The following is a 12,273-nucleotide window of genomic DNA, read 5'->3' as shown; positions in this document are numbered from 1 at the left end:
AGCCCCACACAGGGGACCAGAACCCAGCCCCACACCACACAGGGACCAGCACCTTTCCCATACATCACCCTCAGCCTCACCCCAGCCCCACACCGCACCCTGGCAGCCCCATATGCCCCTATTCTCCCCTATTCTCCCCTATTTTCCCCTTATTTTCCCCCTTTTCCCCCCCTAATCCCCCGGAACCCGCGGTGGCGGAACGCCGCCCGCCCTGCCCGTACAGCCGCCGGCCCTGAGGAGCGCGGCGCAGGCGCCCTCCCCGCGCCCGGCGCCATTGCGGCTGCTGGCGGCGAGGCCCCGGCCCGGCCCGGCCATGGCCACCGACTCGTGGGCCCTGGCCGTGGACGAGCAGGAGGCGGCGGCGGAGTCGGTGAGAGGCGACCGGGACCGGCACCGGGACCGGGGAATGGGAATGGGAACGGGAACAGGGCCGGGAACGGGGCCCGGCAGCGCTGGGGGGCGGCCGCCGCCTCCTCGCAGGCAGCGCTGCAGGGACCCGATTCTCCCCTTTTTGCCCCCATTTTTCGGGTCGTTCGGTCGTGGGGCCGGCTCCTCAGGTTGTGGGGGTGATATATATAAATATATTTTTTCCTCCTTTCTCTTCTTCTCCTCCATTCTTTCCCCTCAAGGTGCATCCAGGCGCTGCCTCAGCTCAGGGTCCTGCTGCCTCTCCTGCCCCACAAACGCCTTTTTTGCCCCCATTTCTGTGCCCTTTCTTCACGCCATCCCGGCAGCGGAACAAACCCTGTGCTGGGGACGCTCAGCCCCATCCTCATCCCCCATTCCCATCCTTATCCCCTGTCCCCATCCTCAACCCCTTGGATTTGGGGTTTCAACACCCCCGGCCCCACCAGGGTCCTGACCCCGCTGTTTTTCCTCGCCCACAGCTCAGCAGCTTGCACCTGAAGGAGGAGAAAGCCAAGCCGGATTCCAACGGTGAGTTACACTCCCTGTGGCGGTGTCACCACGTTCCTGTTTGGAGCAGAACCCCTCGGGGACAGAGGGGACGACCCTGAAGATGGTGGAGTCCGAGCCGAGCAGCACCCTGCAGTCAAGAAACTGCAGGAAAAAAAAACAAACCAGAAAGCTAAGATTGCTCAGCCAGTCACAGTGATTTAACTGTCCACCTCTTGAGCTTGCCCTGCTGGGCTAAGTCTTTCTGCCTGGGTCTCGATGGCAAAATTTCGTGGTGTGTTTGGCTTGGACCAGGCACCAGCATCAATTTGGCTGCACGGAGCAAGCTCTGCTCGGTTTTCTTGCTGCACAGCCACAGGGCTGTTTGCTGAGCTGCTCTGCAGCTTTTCTGCAGAATTCCAAACCTAAATCCCCTAAATCCCACTCCCCTCTCTTTGAATTCAGGTGCTGTCGTCAAGGTGGACGACAACGTTGAGAAGACAGAGGATGAGGAGAAAGGTGGGTGCTGGTCGGGTCAATGCCGTGGCGAGGCACGTGGGAAGAGAGATTTGTTTCCTGTGTACCTAAAGTGAGTCCACCCTATGACCCAGGGTGGATGATCTTGGCTCCTGCCCCAAGGACCTAGTTGTAAATTTTAAAGCCGTTGGGTCCTGTAATAACTTGGGGGAATCCTGGGTTAGAGTGGAGAGAGGTGAGGGGACAGCAGCGTCCTCGGAGGCAGGGCTGGGTGCAGGAGCTGTTGGATAACCCAGAGCTGGAATTTCAGAAGCAACCAAGACGTTGCATTTCTGAAATGGCTGTTAAGGGGTGGGCAACGGCCCTAAATCCTTCAGAAGGTGCCTTATGAGAAGCTCACTTTAGAGGACAGACTTGTGAGGAAAACCTCAAAGTGCAGCAACTTCGCCTTCTGTTTTGATCTCACGTATCCTCAGCCCTTAGAGTGTTCCAGCCCTGGAATCTTGAAATGCCGTTTGTCCTCAAACCTTCTTTAAAAGGAAAAGAAAATAAAAACTAAAAGGTGTCCGCCCACAGGTGGCAGCGGGGCTTTTGGCCCTGTCCCACCTTGCAGTTAGGTGCTGAGCTGCGGGCTCTGAAACCTGCAGCTTAACGAGCAGAGCTCCGTGTGTGTTCAGGTTCCCCCTTGGCCTTAAGCTTTTCTTTGAGCCTGCTTTTCTTTGCCTTCCTGGTTATCGTGGGGGGTACCTTGACAGACATTTCATTGGGGAAATTGGGGCTCTGTCACGGTTTTGCTCCCTACCAGGGAGTTTGGGTATTTCTGGGGCTGGGTGCAGCGCGTCCTTTCCGACCGGCCGTGCTGCATTTCAGCAGGAGCAGGGGCTGAAACAGGCCCTGACCGTTTTCCCACCTCCTTTTTTTTTTGACAGAGGACAGAGCCACCCAGTCCTTGCTCAACAAGCTGATCCGCAGCAACCTGGTGGACACCACCAACCAGGTGGAGGTGCTGCAGAGGGACCCCACCTCGCCGCTCTACTCCGTCAAGTCTTTCGAGGAGCTGCGCCTGTAAGTGCTGTCAGCTCGGGGCTGCGGGGCTGGTCGTGGTGCCAGGAGCTCCTCTGCACCGAGCTGAAGAGCAGAAGGGTTGAACAGGCTCCCCTGTGGCTGTTTTGCAGCTCGTTATTTGGCCCCCCCGGTTGGGGGGAGTGTTGTTGAGCTCAGCAGGGGCAGCTCTGAGGAGCCTGTGAGAACAGATGCGAGTCTGGAGCCCACCAGATGGTTGTGGTCTCTCCTCGTGCCCTGTTAGATTTCCTGGCTGCCTCAGACCACTGAAAAGTGCACAGGCTTCTGGTTTAAGTTCCTGCAAATTTGTATTTAAGAAATACAGAATATTCTCTGAACCAGCTCCTGTTCCCGTTCTTGGGTTATTTGGGGAGATCCAGCAGCAAACAGCACCAGGGTGCTTGCCTTTCCTCTGCCAGAGCTCTGGGTTTCCAGTGATCTCAGGGACGTTCGTGGCTGAACGTCTCCCAAAAACCTGAGAGCCTGTGGTGCCCTTTAGACTCATTCCCATCTCTCAGAAGGCAAACAATCCCGGGGAGTTAATGACAGGGGCAAGCAGACTAATTGAGTCGTCGCGTTACGAGGCGGTGTATCCTTGGCAACTGTGGCGGAGCCGGGCTCTGTCCTTGCTGCTGAGCAGCGCAAGGTTATGTTTCAAAGGGCTTTTGTTCGAGCCATCCCCTGAAAGTAATACGGGCTTTTTAAAAAGCGTGTTGTGCTGAGTGGGGAGCGCTCAACAGGAGGAAACGGCGGGCAGGAAAAGAGTAACCTGCCTGGAGTGGAAAGCGCTCACTTCTTGACAGCGCTTCAGTGAGCGCCTGGAGGTCGGTGGTGAGTCTGCTGACACCATGAGCTGAATTTTGGGTTGTTCTCGAATCCCCTTGGCTACACAAGCACCAGCTGAGACTAGAAAGCTCCCCTGAAGAAAGATCAATGTGAGTGTTTGAGGACTGGCGGTGTTGCTACACCCCTGGGTTGTAGTGACAGAGGCTGCGTGGCCGAATACTCAGATCTTGAAGGAGCGACCGTTTTGGTGCTGAGATCTGAGGAGGAGGGATTGCCCTAAAGGCCAGGATTAATGGTCTCTACCCCACAATCCCTGGGCTTGTCTGAAAAGCTGCTTTAGAACATGCGAGAAGCCCAGCAGAAGCCTCTGGAGCTGCAAAACAAAGTTTTCCCTGCAGTGTGAAAGGCAGGCGTGCAGCTTGACTTAGAAAACTGAGCTGGTTTGGGGTTTTTTTGAAGCTTCTGTTCCAAGCAGCGCTGTGCTCTCCCTTGCTGCTGCAGCTTCCTGGTGCCTGTCGCAGTCACTCACCAGTGGGATCGCAACGGGCCCGCAGAGCCTGGCACCTCTGGGTCCAGCTGTAAGGGTTTTTCTCACATTTTTTGTCCACAAATGAAATCCAAGTGGATTTTAATAGCCTGCAGCAGAATAGCAGCGTGGTGCTGCTTCTGTATCTGAGTGGGAAACGTGAGCTTTTTTGGCATTTCTGCTCAGCTGGAGAAACACCTAGGTTTCCACAGGTAACAAGGTGTGAACAGGGAAGTTTTTTCTGATATGCCCACAGCTTCACAGCAGTTAAGAAGGTAACTTTCTCAAAAATAAACAAAAATAAGCATTATTCCAGCCATATGATCTCTTTAGAGGCCCCTGGCTAGCTGTGGTGTTGTGCTGACCTTGATGAGATGAATGCTGAGCGACCCTTGTTTGATTCTACCAAAATCCTGCCTGCTGGAAGGGGTTCGAAGGCAAAGCTTAAAAGAAAACCTCTGTTTTCTCTGTTTTCAGGAAACCGCAGCTCCTGCAAGGAGTTTATGCCATGGGCTTCAACAGACCATCAAAAATACAAGAGAACGCCCTGCCCATGATGCTTGCCGAACCGTACGTACGCGTGTGTGCTGCTGCCTGTCAGCAGAGGAAGGAGTTGAAAGGCCTGATGTGCCGTGGGATGGGAGGGTGGGGAAGGGCTCCCCAGCCCCAGTGTTTCTGGTGTGACAGCTGCCTTGGGTTTTTCCTTTGTCTGGGGCTGCTGCTGGTAAATCCAGGGAGAAATAAAGCTGCTAGAGAGCATTGCTCCAGCAGTCCGGGCTGGGGGCGGGGGTTGTTGAGGTGCTGCATCGTCTGCTGGGCAGGCTTTCCCTGAGCTGCAAGGTGGGAAGTACTGAAACACCAGGGGGAGATGTGCATAATGGAAAAGTCCTGCCAGAGAACAGCAGAACAGCAGTTTTCCTCCAAAATCTCCATCACTGGGAGGTCACTTGGGCTGAAAGAGAGTTGGTAGAGGGCAGAAACCAAGTTCTGCCCCATGATGGGCACCCACACAGTGCGGCGATGCATCTAACAGCTGTTGAAGTGGTTAAGCCTGCACTTGCTGCGTCTTCTTAGTCGTCCAGCATTGCTGGGTGGCTCGTTTGGTTGGGCTGGTGTTTTACAGGCTGGTGTTTAACTCTGCCCTGTGTTGCTGCAGCCCGCAGAATCTGATCGCGCAGTCTCAGTCCGGTACTGGCAAGACGGCTGCCTTCGTCCTCGCCATGCTCAGCCGCGTCGAACCCGGGAACAAGTACCCACAGGTAACTCCTCTGGTTCTGTGGGGCCTTGAGGTGGTGCAGGGCCACCTCGTGAGGAGGCTGGGCTTCTCCTGAGGCCTCGGAGAGCAAATTCTTGGCTTGCTGAACCTGTCCCTGCAGTGCTCTTTCTGTAAACAGCTCAGCAGGAGCTGGCAGCGCGGGGAGCCTTAAGGTGTGGATTTAGCTGACAGCTTCCTCCTGACGCTCCCTCCTTTTTGTTGCTCTGGATGCCATTGTCCTGTGAGGAAGTAAATCAGAGAAAATCTGCAGGCTGAGAGGGGTTGAGGAAGTGTAATGTGGGATAGAAGAGAAGAGGGCTGTGACAGTAGGGCAGACAGTGCCTGGAAAGGGACTTTTTAAACCCAATATCCTTAGAAGATAGTTGAGCACTGTTACCAAGGCCAGGATTCTTTCCTTAAAAAATGCTGTTCTTATAGGTGGTAGATTCCTTGTCACTACTAGCCATGCTTGTCCCCTAGCAGCCAATCTATATTCTCAGGTCTTGTAGCCCATAAACTCCTTGCCGTAGTTTCAGAACGCAGAACTGGATAGGTTTTCACAAACAGGTCAGCTCCTCGCATGTTTGCCCTCTGTAGAATTCCAAGTAGGGTTTTTAAAAGCAGGTGCTGTAGTGTTGCCCAGGGCAGTGGTCGTCTCACACTCGTTATTCCTCTGTCCCTCCAGTGTTTGTGCCTTTCCCCAACGTACGAGCTGGCACTTCAGACGGGAAAAGTGATCGAACAGATGGGAAAGTTTTACCCGGAGCTGAAGCTCGCGTATGCTGTGCGAGGCAATAAATGTGAGTAAGGTGGAACACCACCAACAGGCTGCAAATGAAGAAACGGGGCTGCAATACAGCATGGGAACGTAACGCTTTTAAAACATGCAAATCAGCCTGCTGGGCTTTGTATTAGATGTGAGCACTGCCAAGTCCTGTTCTCACCAGTATCAGGTCTGTACCGAGTACAGATTTGAAGCAATGGGAATTCACCTAGAGGGGGGCACTGGGGCAGTGATGAATATTTTTGGCTTTACCACGATTTCTTCCTTAATGCAACCTCAGCTAAATACGAGGAGTTGTAGTGAGCTGCTCGTGCAGTCTGGAGATGCAGTCTAACAGCTGAATTAAAAGAATTGTGCTGACTGTTACATCTGACAAACCAGAATGAAGCAGTGGGGCCTGTATGTTTCACACACTCGCTTTCTTACCTGTGAAGGGACACACAGCACTAGGACAGCTGATCTTTCAGCTAAACATACCATGGAGCACTCAAATGCTGAAATAGGCTAGTTCAGAGAGGGAGAGAGGGGGCAGAGCTTTTCACTCTTTGCACAGCCACCTTGTGAACGATTCCCTTTGTGTGTTGGCAGTGGAGAGAGGTCAGAAGATCTCTGAGCAGATTGTAATCGGCACGCCTGGCACTGTGCTGGACTGGTGCTCCAAGCTGAAATTCATAGACCCCAAGAAAATCAAGGTGTTCGTCTTAGATGAGGCTGATGTGATGATAGCAACCCAGGGCCATCAGGATCAGAGCATTCGCATTCAGAGGTAAGGACTTGGTGAATGTTGCCTCGGGTAGGGAGGAAACTATTTCTTCCTCTGAATGATAGCTGGTTTGTAACTTCGGGACAGTGGGGCTATGTTCTTGCCTGGTGTCTTTCCTGAGAAAGCAACAAGATTAAAACGATATATTTAGCTGTAATCCTAATGGCTAGTGGAGGCGGAATGTCAGGGGATGACAAGCAGTTTAATTTTCTCGGAGAATAAAACGTCTGTCCCTGGAGTAAGGCTTATTCATTTTTAAGAATATGGGTCTGGATGCCTCCCTTCCACGGGGAAATGATCAGGTGTTGGTGAGAAAAGCACGAGCCTTGGCAGCCGTAGAAATGGCTCTGAGGATATTGTTCTGCCTTGCCCGGGGCATGAATCCCATCAGGGTGTCACAGGGCCACGGTGTTGTTACGTGGGGACCCTGCCCATTTTGCCTTCTCTTGCAGGATGCTCCCCAGGGACTGCCAGATGCTTCTGTTTTCAGCAACTTTTGAGGATTCCGTGTGGAAGTTTGCTCAAAAAGTTGTTCCTGACCCAAACATTATCAAGCTGAAGCGAGAAGAGGAGACGCTGGACACTATTAAGCAGTATTATGTTCTGTGCAATAACAGAGATGAGAAGTTCCAGGCTCTCTGTAATATCTATGGCGCTATCACCATTGCCCAGGCCATGATCTTCTGCCACGTGAGTCCTTTTGGGGAATGTTAGTCCCAAGAACCTTGTTAGTATCTGTCGGTGCTAAAAATCTTGCCTTTTTTTCTTTTCTTTTTTTTTTTCAAAAGGTAACCAAGGAGACAGATTGCTCTTTTCTTTGGCTTTTCTGGCTGCTTCTTTGAGTGATATCCTGATTTCACTCAAAGAAATGGCCAATCCACAATGGCCATTTTTATTCTTGAAGTCTTCTGAAGCAAAGATCAGAGTAATGCAGCATTTTCCAAGACAATATTGGTCAAAACTACAGAAAAAAAAGTGAAGTTGGCAGGTGGATAAAACCAGGGCAGAGTGAGGGATGGGAAGGTCTTGAGGTTCATCTGATAGTTTTTCCTGGGACCCCATTTCCCTCTGGTAATGGGCTGTTACACAGCTGGGATCTCTCCAGGAATTACACCGAGGCTTTTTCTTTTTTATGGAAGACCCTGATCTTAGAAAAACAGCGCAGATAGCACCAGCTGAGCCCCATAAAGCTTGCTCAGATAGGATAAAACCTGTATCTGGGGACTGCTGCAACAGTTTGCTCTTACGCTATCTTGGGATGTCAGACACAGAGCTTGGAAAAACAACATCACTGGAAACAGTTTAATGTATAGTGGTGTAGAGCCTCTGTGGGGCTTCACAGCTTCATTCTGCCCAAACCCTGTCGCTTTCCAAGCTGAGTTGTTTCGTTTTATTGACAATGGTCCTGAGACTTTAGTGCACATATGTCATGCCAGTCTCCTCATAGAGTGAAAACTGAGGAGCAGAGCACCAAAAAAACACGTACAGGGGTTCCTGTGGTGGCAGATGCCTGTTTCCCTATGTCTGATATGAGAGCTGGGAGCCCAGACTGGGACGGGGAGGGGTTAGCACAGCATTCAGGAGCCATTTCCTTGTGAAACATCAAAACTGAGCAGTCGTGGAACTTCCAGTCTAGCCAGGAGAGGCTTTTTCATGTCCTACAGCATTAAAACTTCCTCCCAAAGACTTCCTCTCTCTCTCTGTTTCAGACTCGGAAGACGGCTGGCTGGCTGGCGGCGGAGCTGTCGAAGGAAGGCCACCAGGTGGCATTGCTCAGTGGGGAAATGATGGTGGAGCAGCGAGCTGCCGTCATAGAGCGCTTCCGAGAGGGCAAAGAGAAGGTGCTGGTGACCACGAACGTCTGTGCCAGAGGTAGGGCATGGCAGAGCTGCGCGGGGAGGCAGGAGCAGGGTTTTATTAAGACGAAATATTGCCGAGCAGCTTGCAGAAAGAATTTGTATCAAAGCGTTCCAGTGGGGACAAACAAGGTTCCTTAAAGCAGTTCCTGGACTTTTGGGCTGCTGCCTGGGTCCGTGCATGGAAAGATGGCTGTGGGCAAACACAGGGCTCCTTGTAGGCTTCCTGCAGCTTGAGATGAAGACGTCCATCCCGTGACATTTTTATGTCTCTGGTGCCATGTCTAGCTTGTACTTGCTGACCCTAAATGTTTAAAATAAAAATGTTCCAAACCAGGGAAATCTGAAAGCTACTTAACTCCACTAGGAATTCGTATTGCAGTTCAACGTCTTAGAACAGTTAAGACAACACAATATGTGAAAAAGCAAAGCTGCTGAAAGGAGGAGGAATCCTCAAGCACTGGATAAACCTGAGCAGCTCAGGCTGTTTTTCTGTTCACCGCTTCAGTGGGATTCTCTGGTGTGGTCACTAGATGGCTAGATGTCAAACCACCCCGTAATTACCCTGGGGAGAAGATCTGTTTACAGTTAGCACTTGTAGGTTCTGTGTTCCTTTGCTACTTTTGGTGTTGCCTCAGAGTGTGAGATTGGTTTTTGAGTCTTTGCACAGGTTAGAGACAACGATGCAGCAGCTGTGTGAAAGCAGCTGGAAGTTCAGCTGTTGAGTAACCTAGATGTTTGATAAAAACGCACACAGGTCGGGCCAGAGGAGGCTGTTCCCGCTATGAAATGGTTTAAATGGCATCCGATGCTTTCTTTTACCAGGGATCGATGTAGAGCAGGTCTCTGTTGTTATCAATTTTGACCTTCCTGTGGATAAAGATGGAAATCCTGATAACGAGACTTACCTGCACCGGATCGGGCGCACAGGTCGCTTTGGCAAGCGAGGACTGGCTATCAACATGGTGGACAGCAAGCACAGCATGAATATTCTCAACAGAATCCAGGAACACTTCAGTACGTACCCTCAGGCTTATTTCTCAAATTAGGTGTTCCTGCAGAATTTTGGCTTGCTGTCTACTGAGCAGGTCTGCCTCATGAATGTTTGTTGAGCCTTAAACTGAATGCAGAAGAGCACGAGCTGCGTTTTTGCGTTGCAGTTGGCTCCAAAAGAAATGTTTGGAAAAGAAACTGCACAACAAGCAGTACTTGTCCTCATACAGGAGGATAATGAGCTGTTACCATGTAATACTCTTTTTGAGAGCCACAGATTTTGTAGAGCAGCATGCAATAGGTGCCTCTTGAGTACCTAAATGTTATTTCAGGATTGTGAGCTGCTGCATGCAGGGTGAGTAGAACTAAGTTATCTGTTTGCTGGTTACCTGGGTAGTCCGTAAAGTGGACGTGTGGAGCTGGTAACGTATGAGTATCCTGCTGGGCCTTTGAGAAAAGAAAAAAAGTTTTATGTTGTAGTTTTAAAACCTGAATGAATGTTTCATGGATGAATCTGCACTCAGGACGACCTGAAGAAAGCATCTTTCCCTCCCCTGCTCTGTGGTATGGTGTGTGACTTATTTCTCCTCTTTCACAGACAAAAAGATAAACAAATTGGACACTGACGACTTGGATGAAATCGAGAAGATAACTAACTGAAGTACAGCTGCTGGAACTGGTGTGTACCCTGCTGTGGAAGCTCTCCCACTACAATTGGATCAGCGTTCAGATTGGCATGCCTCTCAGCTAGTCCCGAAAAGGACTCCTAAGATATGAGTACACAAAAATTACCTCATTTTAAAAATTACAGTTGGACTTCAAAACGTGCAACTATGGGGAGGAAATGTTTACAGAAGCTTTTAACATTTCTTAGTCTAGCCTTAAAATGGAAAGATCTTTTGAATTCTAAGAAATAGACTTGCCAAAATTAGGCAATATGTAATTATCAAAAACTAATATGGGAAAAAAAAAGCTTTATTGCTTTTAATTGGAGTAAAGTTCAGCCTAAATGCGATCAGTTAAAATTCAGCAGCCAAAAAATAATGGACATGGGTTAAGAAAAAAAAAAAAAAAGAAAAGCAAAACCAAGGCAGCTGTTTTTTGGCTAGAAACTCAACCTGTACAAAATAGGATGTCATTCTCTTTGGCATTCCTCTGAGCTCTTAAGACTCATTTCTGGCTTCCTGATGGATTTGCCCAGCTTTTTGTTAAGTAAATTGTCCAAAGGATGTCTCCAGTAGGTCAGACTCTCTAACACAGGTGCCGTGTTGCTTTTGCTGGGCGGTATTTTGTTTTACTTTGTCCTCGACTTGTTAGAATGGCCGCTGCGCGTAAAGCGGTGCGGTGGTGGCAGTGCTGAAGTAAGTACTCTAGAAGTTCATCTGAAGCGTTTAACCTTGCCAAACTATAGGTGGGTAGATGGGGAGGGAGGGACGGTGTGAAGGGAACTGTACTAATTGATTTGCTGAATAAATTCACCTCCGTACGATTATAGTGTCCGCTGGGGTGGGGGTTGGTCACCTTCAGGCAGGCAGTGCCGGTTCTGAGATGCTGCTGCGAAGCTCTGGGTGAATCATGTACAGAACTGCTGGACTTCACTGACCAGTAACAGAATTATTTGTCTGGCTTAAAAAAAATAATAAAATCGTAATAGCATGTAATGACCAAAAAAAAAAATACCTTTAGAACACCAAATTTACCTTTACAGGATGTTTCAGTATCAGAGTTTTGAGTTAAATTGCTCAGCCAAATTTCAGGGGGGGAAGCGCCTCCGCTTTCGTTGTGCTCGTAGTGCAGACAGGCAGGTCATCAGTCTCTCGCCCTAAGGTGATCCTCACCAGAGAAGGAATTCTTTGCGATTTCTGTGGCTTTTAGTTCGGTTGGGACCATTTTAGCGTGCACAGCTGAAAGCCTGCGGGTTGCTGCCCCAGCCTGGTTTCCAGGAGAAGGAGGCTCCTGACCTAGAACTTAGTGGTGCACAGCTCTTGGGGGGGGAAAATGGGACATGCGTGAGCAGCCATGGGCCTGCTACTCAGTGCAGGAATCACTTCAAAACAAATGTACAAATTGTAAATTTAACTAGGAATTTACTTTGCAATTTTGGCCATCATATTCTGTTCAAAGACAGGAACATGGATCCTTTTACCAAGTAAAAAAAGGCTCATTTAAAATGTACCTAAAATTTTAGGAAATTGTGCACCCTTTTATCAATTTGTATAAAGGCTTTAGCGGGAAAAAAAAAAAAAAACTGTTAAAATTAAACTTTTTGTATTCTGGGGTGTATCTATTTTTATTCTGTTGGAAACCTATTTAAAGTGGCAGGTGAGTGAGTGCTTGCGTGCAGAGTGGAAGACACGTTTCAATCACCTACTTTGGTAGTACAGCTGAATGACCTGGCGACAGCAGTGCATCGGGTTGAATTGTCACGGAAGCTGCTGCTGGTCCTGTGTGCTGTTTCTAATGTACTTTTAATTGGAATAAAGAACACGAACCGAGCGCTGCCTCAGCTCCTTTCTTGCTTGGACGCCTTTTTCTTGCTTCAAAGCCTCGGGTGAGGAGGGGCGCAGCCAGGAGGCCACGCTGCTCTCCCTCCTCCAGTGCTGTCTGCAGAGCGGGGTGGTGCTCGCTGGTTTTTGGGCTGTAGCAGCAGGGGGATGGTGCAGGGCTGCGAGCTGGTGTGCAGCTGGAGGTGCAAACTGCTGGGCTGGGGGCTGCGGCCACAAGGTGACTGGCTGACCTCGGCGCCCTCCGAGGTGTTTGCATGCAGCCGCCAGGCATTCCTTGTTTAAGACAATGCTAAACGTCCAGAAAAAAGCATTTTCAGTTCCAGAGAAATCACTTTCAGTTCAACTTTTAGCCAAAAAGGTTTTATTAGTT

The 12,273-nt window shown here is 50.0% G+C and overlaps 1 protein-coding gene across 1 annotated transcript; it reads left to right on the top strand.

The window, feature by feature from the left end:
- Positions 1 to 248: 248 nt before the first annotated feature.
- LOC311217747 (ATP-dependent RNA helicase DDX19B) lies at positions 249 to 11,904 on the top strand. Its single transcript, XM_084300015.1, has 12 exons — positions 249 to 370; positions 888 to 936; positions 1,360 to 1,413; positions 2,301 to 2,436; positions 4,223 to 4,315; positions 4,902 to 5,004; positions 5,686 to 5,800; positions 6,373 to 6,550; positions 7,000 to 7,237; positions 8,257 to 8,419; positions 9,229 to 9,420; positions 9,995 to 11,904. The coding sequence occupies exons 1-12, from the start codon at positions 314 to 316 to the stop codon at positions 10,054 to 10,056; spliced, it is 1,440 nt and encodes a 479-aa protein (XP_084156141.1). The 5' UTR covers positions 249 to 313; the 3' UTR covers positions 10,057 to 11,904.
- Positions 11,905 to 12,273: the final 369 nt, after the last annotated feature.

This window comes from Netta rufina, assembly GCF_964035555.1.
Source record: "Netta rufina genome assembly, chromosome: 22".
Taxonomy (NCBI): Eukaryota; Metazoa; Chordata; class Aves; order Anseriformes; family Anatidae; genus Netta; species Netta rufina.
Note: the sequence above shows the minus strand (reverse complement) of the source record. Positions and strands in the feature narration are given on the sequence as shown.

Excerpts from the sequence above, each read along its gene's own strand:
- LOC311217747 (XM_084300015.1), top strand. The coding sequence starts at position 314 with ATGGCCACCGACTCGTGGGCCCTGGCCGTGGACGAGCAGGAGGCGGCG. Across the intron at positions 937-1,359 it reads AGCCAAGCCGGATTCCAACG|GTGCTGTCGTCAAGGTGGAC; the intron begins GTGAGTTACACT and ends CTTTGAATTCAG. Across the intron at positions 8,420-9,228 it reads CACGAACGTCTGTGCCAGAG|GGATCGATGTAGAGCAGGTC; the intron begins GTAGGGCATGGC and ends TTCTTTTACCAG.